At 41.8% G+C, this 17,437-nt stretch overlaps 1 protein-coding gene across 1 annotated transcript; it reads right to left on the bottom strand.

Moving 5' to 3' along the window:
• Window positions 1-2,379: 2,379 nt before the first annotated feature.
• Window positions 2,380-17,436, bottom strand: FNDC7 (fibronectin type III domain containing 7; the record flags this gene model as incomplete). The annotated part of the gene is made up of 9 exons (XM_019628797.1): window positions 2,380-2,494; window positions 6,814-7,074; window positions 8,731-8,985; window positions 10,786-11,040; window positions 11,613-11,870; window positions 12,785-13,039; window positions 15,364-15,621; window positions 16,371-16,631; window positions 17,355-17,436. Coding segments are annotated over 9 exons (1,944 nt in total), but the record flags the coding sequence as incomplete, so codon positions are not given.
• Between the last annotated feature and the right edge of the window lies 1 nt (window position 17,437).

Raw genomic sequence — 17,437 nt, forward strand, 5'->3', positions numbered from 1 at the left:
TGTTCTCAGGCAGCTCCAAAATTGTAATAGTTTAGGAAGAACATAAACCTGTTCAAGTGTGGACGGAATTGCGGATAGGAAACTCCCCCGGAATGAGCAGGTAACACTGAAGCTGGCTGGATGCTGAAGATGATGGAAGCCCCCATGGAATGATGTCAGGCACAAACCCCTCCAGTCTACCTCCTGTTAAAGGCTTGTTACCTCAAATAGATTGTTTTCCCTTTCCCTCCCAACCTGCACCAAATTCTCAGCATTGAAGTAGCTTCCTTGAATTAGAACTGTGGTTCTCAAACTTTAGCTTGCATCAGAATTACTTAGAGAGCTTGTTAAAACAAATATTGTTGGTCCCCAACCCCAAAGTTGCTGGTTCAGTAGGTCCATGGTGGAGCCCCAGAAATTGCATTTCTAAGAAGTTCCCAGGCGTTGTTCATGCTGTTGGCGCTGGGACCACACTTTGAGAACCTGTGAGTTAGGGTATTACGCGCACAATGGTTAAAATGCAAATATCTTAGAAGTAGCACACTAAATGTTAACTGACACATAATATAGTAGAATGTGATATGTGCTTAAGCTGATCCTGAATTAATAATTACTGTTTATGAAGCCCATATTATGGGCCTGTCATGTGTCTAACAATTTACATCTCATTTAATCCTTATAACATCTTATGAGGTGATTATTTATTGCAATTTTCAGATGAGAAAACCTAGGCTTAGAGAGAATTGAAGAAACTTTCCTAAGGGCAAGTGATAGGAGCAGGATTTGAACCCAGATCTGTCTCTTAAAAAATCGATTCATGCTGTTGAAAAAAGCTTTAGGATAATCCAAGAGTGAAGAAAGACCAAATGTCTTAAACCAACAAGATTCCCAAGGCTGCCCTTAGCATATCAGGAGGCCCCTTGTCAGTCAGGGACCTAATTTGACTGGTCCTGTGTACAGGGAGGAGAAATGCTAAAACTGGAGAGAGCAATTTAGAATTTCTCCCTAGATATGATGGATTCTGTAGAGGCCCTCAAATGACCCAGCTAATTCTTATATTTCAGGGTCTTGCAGGGTTTCTACAAAGATTTACTTAAAGAGAGAGGCAGATTTCAGGCTGGAGACTTGAATCTTGCTAAGGAAGGGAGGATGGATGATTAGGGCAGCGCAGGAGAACAGGTGAAGGGGAGAGCAGTGACCTAGAGCAGTGCTTCTCAAACTTCTCAAATATCAGAAACAACTGGAAACCTGATAGAACTGGAAAGGCCCTATTCCACTTCAACAGGCCTGGACCTCTACATTCTCTCTTAGCTCTCCGTGAGATTCTTATACACACCAAAGCCTGGGAACCACGACCGTCGCAGAGTTTCCCTAACAGATACGCACGTGAATCACCTGGGGATTTAGTACATCAGGGTGGAGACTGAGATTGTGCATTTTGAACAAGCTTTCTGGTGACGCCATAAGTAGCATGATCTAAGAGTGATGGTTTGCAAGCATCTTTTTGTCAGAGCCTTGCAATTCTTTCTTTAACAAAATCTTAGGGAAGGCCAGTATATAATTCAAGACTCCTCTCCCACTAGGAGCCCCCAACGTGCTTTGGCCGACCTAGGGCTGTGTACATTTCACTGAAGATTTGGGCTTATGGTCATTAGTAGTTTGGGAGTTTTTTTAAAGTTGTTTTTTAGAATTTAGAAGTTTCCTCCCAGCTTGTTTTTCAAGCCAAGTCTGTTGCTCTGTAGTCACTGGAAACAGAAACCCTTTAAAAATTCATAGGGATTGTGCTTATTTCAGACCTGCAGGTGAAGCAAGAATTGGAAAGCATGTGTCCTGCTGTGCTCCAAGAAGCAGTGGTCTGGGAGAGGAAATAGCAATGGAGATGGCCCCCAGAGCCAACCCTGCCAGCGGAAGAAAGTGTTGGGAGGGGAGCTGGCCCAAACTGGAGGCTGTGCAGTGGGGTTTACGGGGAGTAAGGCTTCATTTCCACTTACAACCTCTGAGGTCAGCCATGTCTGACTGGGCAGGTGTGTGCGTGCGCACATTTACGTGTACTGTCTATAGTTTGGGGTTGATAGTATCCTTGGGGTTTTACCTAAGGCCCTAACCCAAGCCAGCCCCTATGAGAGTGTGGCAAGCATTTCTCATAAAGCATAATAACACATGCTAGTTACTGGATCAGCACACACAACTTGGTGTGCTCTTCTCTGCAGCGGCTCGAGTAGCTTACATGGGCACCCAGTATAGCCCAGGTGGGATCAGCCCTGAACACACCTGAAGAGGCAGTGAGGGTTCTCTTCATTTCAATTCCCCTTTCACTACCCCATTTCCTCCACTGGGCATATCCATCCATGCAAACCAGAAGCAGACATCCTAGCATTTGCCTTCCTGACTAATTGAAGAGTTGGCTTTGATCCTGACTTCATTGTCACCCTAAAATGCAACTACAAAATTCCCTTCTATTTTATCCATGAGAAAAATAACTTACCCATTCCAAGTGTACTTCCAGAGCAGGTTACTGTAATAAATAAAAACATAGCATTTGAAATATATTTATTGACATATTTAAGATAGCAAAGATAAAACTTAAGAGAGAATAAAGGGAAGGTAAACCAAAGCATGACTAAGAACCAGTTTGGGTGATAGGAGAAGGAGATAACTACTAGCAATATGACCTTGGGCAAGTCACTTCACTTTTCTGTGCTTCAGTTTATCTGTGAAGCGATAAGAATAAGAATGTCAACCTCAGAGATTTGTTATAAGGATCAGTTGGCATTAATAGAAATATAAAGCCCTTATATAAGGTGGTCGGAAAAGTCATGACGCATGTTTGCAACAGATAGGACTAGTTCATTTTTGGAAGTGTTAGAGTCATTCGTATCTATGTTATTGCTATGTCATTTGACAGCTGACAGTTCTAGCTTCATTCAAAAAAAATTGAGCGATTTGGTTGAGTTTTGGAGATTTTACAAGTTGAAGATGGAAGACCAAACCGTGCATTTTTGCCATATTTTACTGTTTTGCTTCCATAAAGGGAAGAACGCGCATCAAGCTTGTGAAAAGTTGCATAAAGTTTACGGTGACAATGTTCTACAAGAACATCATTGCCAACGATGGTTCATGAAATTCCGTGCTGGTGATTTTTATCTCAATGATGCTCCTCGGTCAGGGAGGCCCACCGAGGTTGATGACGACAAAATAAAGGCATTGATCAAGTCAAACCCACATTACACGACATGAGAGATTGCAGAAACATTGAACACTCATCATTCAAGAATTCAAGACCACCTGAAGAAGCTGGGATACTAAGCAAGCTCGATATTTAGGTTCCACATGAACTCAAAGAAGTTCATTTGATGGCACGTATAAACATTGCAATATGCTCATTACATGTGAGGAAAACTATCTTTTTTTGAAGCGACTGATATCTGGTGATGAGAAGTGGATTATTTACAACAATGTGGTGTGCAAACAGTCTTGGTCCCGACATGATGATTCGCCTCAAACAACATTGAAAACAGACATTCATCAGAGGAAGGTTATGCTCTCAGTGTGGTGGGATTTTAAAGGTGTCGTGTTTTTCGAGCTCCTACCAAGCAACCAAACAATCAATTCGAATGTGTCCTGTTGGCAATTGGACAGTTTGAACGAATCCATCATCCAGAAACGTCCAGAGCTTATTAATTGTAAAGAAGTTATGTTCCATCGCGACAACACGAGACCACACATAAGTCTGATCACCCGTCAAAAATTATTGGAACTTGGATGGGATGTGTTGCCACACCCACCATACTTGCCTGACCTTGCACCCTCAGACTTCCACTTGTTTTGCTCTCTTCAAAACTCCTTGCATGGTATAACGTTCAATTCAGATGAGGCTGTAAATCAGGACCTTGTTCAGTTTTTTGCAAATAAAGACAGGTCCTTCTATGAACGAGGAATTATGAAGCTCACTGAAAGATGGCAAAAAGTTATCGAACAAAACAGACAATATATCATTGATTGATCTTAATTCTTTATATAAATACATGACCTTTCAAAAACAGACAAAATACATCATGACTTTTCCGACAACCCAATAATAGTGGCTGGCACATATCACCAAAAAATATTAGTTATTATTATTATTATTATTAACAATATTGTCCTAATTATCAGAGTAAGGCATCGCTGACACTGAAAATAGAAACAAAAACCCAAAAAACAAAAATTTCCCCCAAATGCATAGTTTTTTCCAGGGAAACTGAGCAAAAGTGGATTCCCTAACTTGAATCTAGACACCCAATCCTTGGCTGCAGGCTTGAGGTGGCACACACCAAACCGTATTAGAGTTCTAACTAATAAGGATTTGTGGTGGCCAACAAACCAGTAGAGGAATGGCTCTGTAAGGCTGAACTGTAGGCCGAGGGCAGCAGAAAGAGCACTCACTTGGTACTGGCTATATGATCACAGGAAAGCATGTAAACTCACTGACTCATTCTTTTTCTAATTTAAAATCCATTGGGCAATGGTTATGTGCTAAATACTAACAGTCTGAGAAATTATCATTTGTTAGGGGAAATAACACACAATTGACTCAGTAATATGGCGCAATAATGATAAGGGCAAGGTGGGGTCATAACCTCGCAGGACGTCCATAACAGGACGGAGGGAGAAGACTAACTCTGCTTATGGGAATGGACGATTTCACAGAGGAGGGGACATTTGAGCTGGTAGAGTTTCCTTGGTGGAGGTGTGGTGGCATACCCAGCAAAGAGAAGGGCATTGCTTTAGCTTGGAAGCATGATGTGGCATGGTATGTGTGTGTGGCTAGGGCAGGTGTGTGTGAATGATTCCCTGTGACCAAAGAATAGAGTCCTCTCAGCAGGGATGCAGTAGACAGAGTCTGGAATTGCATTGTGCAATACAGTAGCTGCTCCAAATGTAGCTGGTCTGAACTTAGGTAGGCTGAGGGTTAAATGCGCACCAGATTTTGAAGACTTAGTATGGGGAAAAAATGCAAAATGTTTATATTGATTCCATGTTGAAATGATAATATTTTGGAGATACTGGGTTAACTAAAATACATTATTAAATTAATTTCACTTATTTCTTTTTACTTTTTAATGTGGCTACTAGAAAATTTAAATTTTTCCTATGTGGCTTTTATGGTGTATGTATAAAAAGACAGACTGGGGACAGATTGTGAGGGACCTTGATTGAATGCCATGCTGAGGACTGAATTTTATCCTATGATGCAACAGAAAATTTTTGAGGATTTTGAAGCATGAAAGTAATATAATCAGATAAATGTCCTGGAATGACAACTCCTGTAATAGTATGGAGGCTGGCATGAGGGCAGGAGGACATGAGCTGCAGTAGTATAATAAGGAAAAGGCAGTGAAAGCTGAAGTGTAGAAGTAGCGGCAGGAATGAATAGAAGAAGTTGGATTTAGAAGCCATAGTGTAGTGAACAGGACAGGACTTGGAGGCTACTTAGATATAAAGGGTGAGGGAGAGGGAAGCTGACTCCAGGGTTTTCAGCTTGTGTACCTGAAACTAGGATGATGGGAGGAAGATCAGAAAGTGCAGAAGATCAGAAGTTCCTTTTGACCCTGAGGAGCTGAAATGCCTGGGGTACCTCCAGGTGGAGGTATCAAGTGTGAATATGGATTTAGAGGTTACGAAGAAGAAAAGGGATTTAGACAGAGATTTGGGTGCCTCTGAATCTCAGTTTTTTCTCATTTATAAACTGAAGATAATAAAATCTGCTGAACCTACCTTATAGGGCTATTTGGAGCAGTCAATGAAATATTGAATGTGAAAACACTTGATGAATTGTAAAACATTATGCAAATATAATGAAGTATTGTTATGAGCTGTAGGCTCCTCTCCCTAAGAGCTCATCCTCACTCCACAGCCTATTCCTGTCCCCTCCCACAGAGCCATGCTTCGCACCAGCTTGTCCTGTGGACAAGATAATGAAAACACAAGGAATCAGAGCATGACAGCCAAGGACAGAGGAAACACCCCCTGAAGAGGAACTGGCCCGGTTCCAGCACCAGCCATCTTGGACCTTCTTGTCACCTGCACATAATTGGAAATTTTAGATTCTGGTTATCAGTAAAGATTTCTGCACCAATATTTATTCCTCTTCCCGTGTTCACCTGCAAAGTTCTAGGGCTTCATCATCTCATTCTTTCTATTTTTTATTTTTTAATTTTTTTAGAAGTATATGAAAAATATATGACTATGCCCTGGGCAAGGTAGCAGAAGGTGCTGGAATACAGAGCAGGAGAATTGCTAATGCTTTTCTGCCAGCTCTGATGAGCTGGCGGTTGCTGACGGTCATGTTTTGTGATCACAAACTGTTCTGCCTACTCATATTTCCAAACCCAGGTTATGATTTATAAATTCATTTTTCTTTCTGATCTTCCAACACTTCCTCAGTCATAAGTCTGAATCTGTGCACATAAAAGTTCAAGAATCTTAATTTCCAACATTCCAGGGTATCTATTATTATCTCTAAGATTATGTTAAAAACCTATCTCCAAATCTCAAAGCAGAAAATAATTTTACATCTGCTTTACTATTTAAGCAGCAAGCATCTGGTGCTTTTTCTGAAGGAGAAGAGAGGGAGAGGGAAGACAGAGTATCTCCAAATCAAATTATAATAAAGCATCACAATTCCAAAAAAGCTTGGAGTCCCCAGGAGCCAGAATCTGACTGCAGGATGTAGTAGCAATGTCACACCCTCTTTGACCTTCCCACATAGCAAATAAGTGTGAGTGTTCTGAGTCTTAATTCACAGACTGAATTGAGGATTCGTTTTAAATAATGGGTCATAACTTGCTGTACCTGAATATATTTTTTTGGGACAGAAAGTCAGCTTCAGCCCTGTCTCAGCAACTGGTGAGACCATCACAGTATATACGTCCCCGCAAGGTATCTCGGTGACATCACAGAAACTGAAGCCAGCGCTTGGGGCACATGTGAAAATGCCTTTGGAACCATAGAGGTCGGTGCTGTAATTGGCAGAGCCCCTGGTGGCTTGCCAGTAGATTCGAATGCCATTAGGGCCCAGCCTATATAATTTCACTCCCAAAGGGCAGCAAGCACCTGAAGGATAAAAACAGGCAAACAAAGATTGCTTATTCCCCCATCACACAAACATGGCCTTTATTACTATGGGGAAACAATATAAGTAACCCAGTCTAAAGATATATGATTAGAACAAGATTTGAAGAGGTACCCAGTAGTTCTTTCCCAGTAGTGGTGGGCAACATGATTAGAGATCCGTGTGTGTGTGTGTGTGTGTGTGTGTTGGGGGGGAGGTGCATGAATCTTTAGTAGAGAACAATCAATGGTGAGTCAAAAAGCCCCCACTCAGTAGATAGGTGGTGTATATGACTCAAACCTTCTGAGTCAAATGCACAGAATCCTTGTCAAAATCCTTCATAATGCCCTAGTTTCATGTGATTTTTAGTGGGATTGAATTTGAATAAATTTAACTACTTTCAGGCTTAATTGAAGAGACCTATTTTGATGAACTGAGTAGCATAACCCCTGGGGAGCAGTCAGTTAGTTACACAGCAGGCAGATGAGCAAGCTTTGCTGGTCGACACCTTCCCCATGCTAGCTGAGTAGGTACTTTTTTTTTTCTTTTCTAAACACCTCAAATAGTTAACACATTAGGTGTCAAGCAGAGCACCAAGTGGTGGATTCCTTGGTAATGAAAATGAAGATGTTATTTTACAATAATAATAAAAAAATTCAGTTATAATCAGGCTCATTTGACTTGTTCTTTTTTTAAAAAAAGTGGGGGAGGCTAGGTGTGAAGATAATCAATGGGCCATATTCCCAGAACTGGATCTCAATCAAGGTGAGAACTTAGGCAGCAAATCTAATGAAAGCTATTGGGCCAAACGAAAGTATACACCAGCTTACATATGTGCAGCGCTTATAAATGCTTTCACATTATGATTATTACTATTTCTCTTACCAGTGAGGAAATGGAATCAGGGACGATAAGGCAACACAGCTTAGAAGAAGCCATGTTTTTAGACTCCTAGTTGAAGATCCTTTCAACTCTCCCATCTCATGCTTCGTGGCAGACACCATTAACTGGTCATTTAACTTTAGCATTAAGCCTGAGAGGCAGCTTCCATTTTTTGTTGTTGTTTTTTTCAAAACAGTGCCTCAAGCAGCCACTTCAGTGGACTAGTCGTACAAGAGAAATCGGATTTGCTAACCCTGGACCACTTCTGCCTTCCCTGCTACTCCCTGATGGTTTGGTCTTTGTGGAAATCAAGTCACAACAGTGTCAGTAAACAGTGCTCTTTTAATCTGTTGAAATAAGAAACCATGGAAGGAACTGGAGTGGTTTAACAGGTAACAGCACAATAATAATGAGAAGAAAAAATTCAAGTCAAATAGGATGTGTGAACCAAACGCTTTCTGAAAACGCTGTCAGGCTGAGCTAGTCTGTGTTGCAGATGTTGTGTCATAGAAAATTCTGTCCTCCCTTTAGAAAAAATGTGCCCATACCTTATTATCAGGGGAGTCAATGCCCCAACTACCAACAGGAGCCTCTGAAGCTTTGAGATGCTGGGTCAAGAGGAAAACTGTAAACATTTTAGAAAGTAATATGAATTTATAATGCAAGATGGTGGAGGTGCAGCATCTTTTTAAATGAGAAGGAAGAGCTAATGTCTGGATTTAGAAGAGTGAAGGTCCTTATTGATACCCTAAAGCTAGAGTTCAGCATTCACTTACTAGAGAAATAACTTGGGTAGGCGCAGTCCGCAGTCAGCCCAGTGGCACTAATTGCTTTTAACACCGCTGTGTAATTGACGCCACATGTGATGCATCCCAGCAGGCAGTGGTTTTGATGGGTGTGACACTTAGACTGTCCCGTGCGTGACTCCAGAGCTGTCATATAGGTTTGGGCCCCGGTCCCAACAGTCCAGCTCACGTTGACTACTGATTGGGTGACCTGAGTTACTGTCAGACTGCCTGGACAGCACGGCACTTAAATGAGGAAGAAGAGAAAGAATTGGGGATTTTTTTCCACTGAGGGTTACTTGTGAAAAACAACCAAGAATGGCTTTTTGCTTGTGTTTCATTCAAGACCCTAAATTTATCAAACCTTTGATTGTTAATCAAAATTTCCTTTGAAATTTCCTTTGAAATTCCTTTTGTTAAGCAAAATCTCATTTCTTCTTATACATCATCTAACATCAACTGTATATACAGTGGGTGCTTTCCCCAAGAACGCTAACTGACTGGGTAATGTGAGGTAGAATAAGAGAGAAGTCCTTTGTTGTCCCCCAACTTTAACAATTCCAGTTGCAAATTTCAAAGCAATGGTTGCATGCACCTCTTCTCCCAATATCACATTCCATAACATTTGCAATTAAATGCATTTTGCCTTTCTCATGCATTCATAGTGCATAATTGACATAAAAGCTTGAAATATTCTTAGCCACCTAAGAACACCACAGTCTTCTTAATTTTTTAGGGACTAAACAGGATATAAGATATATCCTATTAGGATATAGGATATATGATATATAGGATATAGGATATCTAGAATCTTCCTGTGTATTTGGCATTGTCTCTATTCTGCTGCTTTTTATGGTTCAATTTTTATAGTCCATGTGCCATCTATTGTTATATATAAGAAAAAATAATGTCCAAAGGTTTTAATTTCATTCACAATGTTATAAAACAATAACAGCTTTCTTTCATCAAGCTCTCACTATGTACCAGATACTATGTCAAGTGCTTTGCAGAATTAATTAACTTAATAATAACAACCACCAAGGAAGCCATTATCCCCCTTTTACCAATTAGGAACCTGAAACTTCAGAAATCATTGTTTAAAGAAAGACTTGAAAAGTCTGAGCCAAAGAAATAAATAATAAACCAGCTCACTCGGTCACTGGTTGGTTGTTGTGGTAGAATGTGTCACTGGAAAAAATGAATTCCAATAAATGTTCTTGCAGCATCAATGTATTCCCCCTCTGATGTCAGTGTATGAGTATATTAGAGTCTCCTGATGATATACATACAGAACTTGTTTCCAGATATTGAAAATTTTATTCTTTATTCTTTTATTCAGGGCTCTTTGAAATGCCTTTGATTTTAATGTATGAGGTCAGACGATTAAGTTCATGAACTCATCCTAAAAAAAGTGCTACATACCTCATTGCTGAATATCACTATGGTCACCTTCAAAGTACTCCCCTTGGGAAGCTATGCGCTGATGCCAGTGCCTAGTCTACCCTTCAAAGCAATTTTGAAACACTTTTTCTGGAATGGCCATCAGAGCTGTCATTGTATTACCTTTGATGTCCTGAATGTCATCAAAATATCCTTCTTTCAATATTTCCTTTATCTTCAGGTAAAGAAAGAAGTCATTGGGGGCCAGATCAGGTCAGTAGGAAGGGTGTTCCAATACAGTTAGTTGTTTATTGGCTAAAAATTCCCTCACAGACAGTGTCGTGTGAGCTTGTGCATTGTTGTGATGCGAGAGCCATGAATTGTTGGTGAAAAGTTCAGATTGTCTAACATTTTCATGCAGCCTTTTCGGCACTTCCAAATAGTAAACTTGGTTAACTGTTTGTCCAGTTGGTACAAATTCATAACGAATAATCCCTCTGATATCAAAAAAGGTTAGCAACATCATTGCAATAAATTCGTGAACTTAATTGTCAGACCTCTTATTTCTATCACACTTAGGGTAGATCCAATAAGAAAATTCACGTCTCAAAACAATTCCTAAGGACCTCACTGAAGTCATCGTTCAGGCTGGTGATTGCCACATACCTGTTTCCAGGGGCACACTGTAGCTGGGCAGGCTCTGGCCCGCCTGCGTTTCGGCCACCGCGGTGATGGAGAACGCGGAGCCACAGGGCAAGCCCCCCAAGGTACAGGACTCCCCTGTGCTGCTGCACTGGTACAGTCCTGTCTTTCCCCGGGCAGTCACCGTGTAAGTAGCATCATCGTTACTGGATCGCCAGTGCACGTTAATCGTGGAGAAGGCATCCTTTGAAATATTTTTTATTTCAGGACTGCAAGGAGCTAAGAGATTTTAAATTATGAATTGAAGCACTGAGAGTCAAAAATATCACCTGTGCCATTTGGCTTAAAACTGATTTTTTCCCCCAAATCAGATCATTATTACTTACAACTATACCATGGGTGAAGGTCAAATTCATAGAGCCTTTGGGTGGAAACCTTGCTGACGCTGACATATGGTTTTGGGTTCCTAGAGCGTCAAACTAACTGGAAAATGTTAAGAAGCATTTCGAACTCCAAATGCAAAAATAATTAAGATAGATATTTGTGGTCTTCACCTTCATGGTGTGAATATAGGCAGCCCGCCCCCCAAACCCCTAAAGGAAGGAAGAAGTGAATGACTAACAGGCAAAACCTTCTACTCTCCATGGTCTCTCTTTTGTTTTGTTCCTACTTTCCTTCCTCCACCTTCTCTTCTGCCCCTCCTTAGTAAGACAGGGGCTAGAATGGTCCCCACAAAGAGCTGCTAACGGGCATCAGCCTTTTCGTCGCTCTTGCTAAAAGGCCATCCTGAGGGACACAGCTGCGGGGGAACTGTTCAGACATCAGTGAGTGAAATCATGGCTGTCACGTACCTGTGGTTATGAACTGGGACGTACATGACGTATTGCTGCCCCGGACTTCACTGAAGGAATACACTGTGATGTTGTACGTGGTGTCACACTCTAGGGCTGAAAGGGTACAAGCAGGAGCAGTGTCGTTGCACTCAACCATGTTGACTCCATCTACAGCCTTGGTTTCATAAAGCTCAGCACCACGGACAGGAGACCAGACGATCTCTACTCTGTCACTGGACACCAACACAGGGTTAATGTCACTAGGACAACAGGGAGCTGAAAGCAGGAAAAGAGGGAGAATGGGGGTCAGTACAGGAGCAATGCTGTCAGAGGGGACACTGACCTCCCTATAGCCAGAGCCTCTGTCACCGCCCTCCCAAATTACTGTAAGACTCCTATGGGTCTTTCCAGCATTGATTTTGGCCTAACACCCAGTACGTAGAGGATAAATCCTCTAAGCATGACATTCAAGGTCATTACAAGCTGTGCCCAGTCTCCATGGGTCTCCTGCCACACCAGACTCCTCATTTCCCCACCCCACATCATGTGCTTGCATTTGCCTGTGCTGTTCTCCTCTTCTGCTGGCCTACTTAGTCTAACTTCTAGATGAATAAAACATAATCCCTGCCAAGCAGAATATTCAATCCTAGTGGAGAATAATAACAGTAACTGTAAGAAACATACTAATAAAAATATTGGCATTGTGTCTCATCACATACAAAAACCATTTCATATTTATCTTCTCATTGTGATTTGTCCCATTGTGCAGTGGAGGATACTAAGAAACTAGCAAGGTAGAGGTCATTCTCCCCATTTTACAAATGAGTTGGCGGGCAAGTTAGGACTTGAAGCCAGGTGTCCTCTAAAACCCTCCACACTGAGTAGTATCTTTACCTCCCTGTTTTCTGGTCTCGAGGAAAGAGTGAACTCCTGAGGCAGGATTGCATCCCTTCAACACCCAGCCCAGGGCCAAACACCGAGTGGAGGGTTCAGTTTTTCAGAGTGTGGTTCAACAACTACATTCTTTCCCCTTGTTAGGCTTGGGTCCACGAAGCCATAATATCCTATTCTGGGAAGGATGTTCTTTCTGTTCTTGGCCCTAGATGACTCCCAAGAACAATAGGAGATCCATTTTGCTGCTGAGTTCAGTAAACTCAACACTCCCTCTACAAGCATCAAGTGCAACTTACCTGTGGTATAATTGAACACATTGCCCAGAGGACTCTGCCCTGCCTTGTTATAGGCAAAAACACTAATGAAGTAGGTGAAGCCACACTCAGAGAAGAAGTTACACTGAGTGAGGGATGTGTTGCAGTGTACTTCCAAGCCATCGTCACTCTTCACAAAGGCGACATAGTAATCACTCAAATCTACATTGGACCAAGACACAGACAGGTGGCCAGGGGGATCTTCTTGGATTATCACTCTTCCAGGTGCACAAGCAACTAGGAAATGATGAATAATAAACAGTTGTGAGAGATTTTCTTTGCATCTTCCAATTATCCAGGATACCCGATGCTAGGAATACATCACATAGTATGTGCAAACCAACGAGACATTCTCACACGTCCCAAAATGTATCTCACATGATACGGGATAGACTGTGTCAGAAACAGGCATAGATGGCCTTGGTGAATACGGCCTGTGTTTCTGTGTAAAGGCAATGCCAGGATCAGCATGGAGCAAAGTCTTCTGAAGAAATGAATTCAAATGAAGTTTATTCTTTCAAGCTCAAAGCTTTTACAATTTTAGTCACCTGTCACAGAAATCTTCCTAAAATATGTTACACAATTCTGGGCCATCAGAAACACATAGAACGTTCTAAACAAAGTTCCTTTATTGATAAGTCAAGGTAGGTCCCATGATCATGACAGATTGTGTTATACATAAAAACTACAGCTGTGCTTGCTGGGCTGGTAAGTGTGCAGGACTAACTATTTCAATAGCATTTTACCCTGGCTGCACATTAGAATTAACGGAGAAGTTTTGACAAAGTATTCGTACCCAGACTTCATTCCCAGAAACTCTGATTTCTCTGGTCTTAGGTGGGGACTGGGTATCAGGATTTTATAAAAGCTCTCCAGATGCTCTTAATGTGCATCCAAGATTAAAAACACTGGATGATTCGCTCCTACATTAAATGACTAACTTGGAATGGCTGGGCTTCTGAAAATGTATTTCTTACCTGTTCCTTCACTCTCATAATTATTTCGAATATACCATCCACGTTAAGTTACAGTTGTTAAAAAAAGAAGCCAAGGGCCGGCCGAGTGGCGCGTTGGTTAAGAGCTGGCTTGGGATGCCAGAGGGCCCCAGTTCAGATCCCACATATGAGGGCCAGTGTCACTGCCCTCTACAGCTAAGATGCTGAACAACAGCTCAACCTGGAGCTGGGCTGCTGTAAGTCGCCAGCGATGGCGTAGGCTGCAGCCCCTGCTGCAGTGGGTTGCCATGGGCTACCGTGTGTTGCCAGCAGCCAGCGTGAGCGGCCGTCCAGAAGCCAGCGACTGATCTGCCTCACCTGGGTGCGCAATGATGGTGCCAACTTGGGCCAGTGAAACAACGTCCTCCACAACTAGACTGAAGAACAAAAGGACAGCAGCTTGTCTGTTCCCCTTCCCCCAATTCCCCAATAAAAATCTTAAAAATAAATAAAAGAAGCCAAATCACCAAGTTTGTTATCAGTGACCTTAATTTAACATAATTATAAGAAACTGTGGATCTGAGGGGTTGGCTGTGCTTTTTTCCTGTGAAATAGAGTGCATCTGCTTGGTGACGGTTCTTTTCCTCTCAGCTCAGAAGCCTCTTACACATAGAATGATATAATTCTGATGTTTGGACAGAGTGGACATTATTGTAATTATCCACATTTTTTTTTGGCTTTGAGAAGTGAAATCAAGCAAACTTGGGCTTGAATTCTAGCTCTACCACTTATTATCTTTGGGCTTTAGGAAACATTATTTAACTTCTCTGAACTTCAATTTCCCTATTTGAAAAAGGAGATAATAGACCCTGCCTCAATGAGTGGTCATGAAAATTAAATAAAATGATGTATTTATAATGCCTGGGACATACTATGTCTTCACTAAATGTTCGTTCCCATCCCTGAAATACATAGATATTTCTAAATAGAGGAGTAAACCTCCACATATGTATGTCGTTATCTTCTTGATAAGAATGAAAATGATGGGCCGGCCGAGTGGCACGTTGGTTAAGAGCTGGCTTGGGATGCCAGAGGGCCCCGGTTCGGATCCCACATATGAGGGCCAGTGACACTGCCCTCTACAGNCAATAAAATCTTTAAAAAGAATGAAAATGGAAAGGTATCTAAACACATATTCAGAACTACAGACAGCCCATCTTAATCTTACAAACCAGCTCCCACCAAGCCTAGATCTGTGAAACATCATGGAAAAAAGAGGTCACTATCTGTAGTGCACATTTAGAGCTGTGTATAACTCACACTGGATCTTAGAATTTTTACAACTTTACAAATGAAAAAGAAAATCAACTAATTAAGGAAAGATCTGGAATAGGAACAGACTTCCTCATTTTCAAAGTGCTTTTTCCAATGCACTGTGTCTGGTTTCACTATCACCATTATTTAAACTCATCAGAACGTCCAACTAAATGCTTTCATTTGCACCAGGCTATCGTTTTCTCCCTTCTTCCAGAGTGTTCGGGAGCAGTGTCAGGTGACTATTTGTTTCCTGTCTGGCAGTCGCTTTGGCCCACTAGCCCCACGGTGATCTCACTTTTGTTTACATACCAGTTCTCAGGGTCACTGCAGGAGTTGATCTGCTAGTTCCGGCATCATTACTTGCTGACACTGAAATCAAGTACTCAGTTCCGCACTGGAGAGAGGAGATGGTGCAGGAACTGAATGTCGTGCTACAGCTCAGCTTGGAAGAGTCACTTGAAGCCATCACAGTGTAGTTGAAAGCTCCTTCTGTCGGTGCCCAGGAAACAGATGCCTTCAGAGCCCCGCTATCAAAAGACACTTGAATATTGGCAGGAGCACGAGGACCTGCATGTGTGAGAGACAATGAAGACTTTACAGGAGCCTCAAGAACCCAAGTAAGATGTGGCCTAACAAGAGCTTTGATGGAACAATGCCCAGGCACAGATGGCACAGGAGGGAGAAACCACCTTAGGCTGGGAACAGAAAGAAGCATATCCTACAAGTAACTGTTTTCCTAAAGCCTTTCTCTTCATTTGTTTCCCCATGTTTCAAGAAGTTTTAGAGACTTTGGGTTTAGCCTGACTTTGCGAGGGGCTGCTGTAATAAAGTACCACAAACTCAGTGGCTTAAACAACAGAAATGTACTTCACGCGGTCCTGGAGACCAGACGTCTGACATCAAGGCGCTGGCAGGTTTGGTTGCTTCTGAGGAACACGAGAAAGGAACTGTTCCAGGCCTTTCTCCTGCGCTTAGAGATGGTGGTCTTCATGTTCATATAGGATTCTCCCTGTATGCATATGCCTGTGTCCAAATTTCCTCTTTTTATGAGGATATCATAGTGGATAAGCACCCACCCTAATGATCTCGTCTTAACTAATTACATCTGCTACAAAATCAGCATTTCTTTAATGCATGCAGTGAGCATTTAAACTACCATGGAGGAAGAGCCATTACACTATAAACTCATCATCAGTTTAAATAGCTGCTGCCAGCTGCTCTGTGCTCATCACTTAACACGGCTCTTGATGGCTGCAATGCATGGCCCCTCTCATTAATCAAAAAGGAGATCTGGGGATGGAGCTGAGGAGTCTTACTTGTTCTCTGATTGCAGGTGGAGTCATCCCCAGGGGTTCCGTTGGCATTCCACGCATAGGCCTTTATGGTATAGAGAGTCCCGGCATCCAAACTGGTGAATGTCAAGGTGGTGTTGGTGGTATTTTCTTTCCATATTCTACCCAAACCATTGGCTCGCATGATGGACACAGAGAATCCGACGGCCGTATATACAGCTTCCCACTGCACAAGAATAGAGTCTGGACTCGGAGAACGCACTTCTAGAATTGGGGCAGCCAACACTACAAAGACAAACACACGTGCACTATGAAGGTTCAGGAAAGGATAATTCCAATTTAGGAATAAGTAATTTGAGGTTGATTTATCCATATTATAAAATAATTATTTGCTTTGCAAAAGGATTCATGGCAGAGTTCCATAAAAATTGCTATTTAATTGTGTGTGAATTATAATTGTCTCAGCAAGGAATGGGGAACAGAGAAATTCTAATATTAGGCATTACTTTCAAAGGGACATTGGTAAGATAAAACATCCCTGTAATCGTAATAGAAACCAGTGAGGGAAATGATGGTTTAATACTGTTTTACTGTGCACACAACCTTTCAGAAATATGCCTCGGTACAACTTTATGAAAGCAATTTAAGTAATGCTGATGACCAACTCCAAATGTTTTTATTTCAAACACGTCAAAGTGCAGCAAAATCCCTCCTGTGTATTTGTTTTTCAGAATGGTCTCGATGGGTAACTGAGGTTAAAAACAGAAATCTCTTTTTCAGAGGTTTTAAAGCAGGGATGCTTTTAAAGATACCAAGGAATGGCTATTTTCCAAAGCAAAGCATCTGGAAATTAAATACCACCTTCTTCACAGATAACTGAATCCTTCTCCAAAAGTCATTTTACTTCTGGGGAGTCAAGTGACAGAAAATTACATCATGCAACTGCAGCCTCAGTATAACCGATCCAGGTGACAAGCAACGGCTCACAGGTGATGAGCATCCAGCTACCTGTCTTTGCCTGCTTTGGAGGTGATGCCTGGCTTCTCCCAGCGGCACCGATGGATCTAATAGTGATTTGGTACAAGGTGGCA

This window comes from Hipposideros armiger, unplaced genomic scaffold (assembly GCF_001890085.2).
Source record: "Hipposideros armiger isolate ML-2016 unplaced genomic scaffold, ASM189008v1 scaffold_808, whole genome shotgun sequence".
Lineage (NCBI taxonomy): Eukaryota > Metazoa > Chordata > Mammalia > Chiroptera > Hipposideridae > Hipposideros > Hipposideros armiger.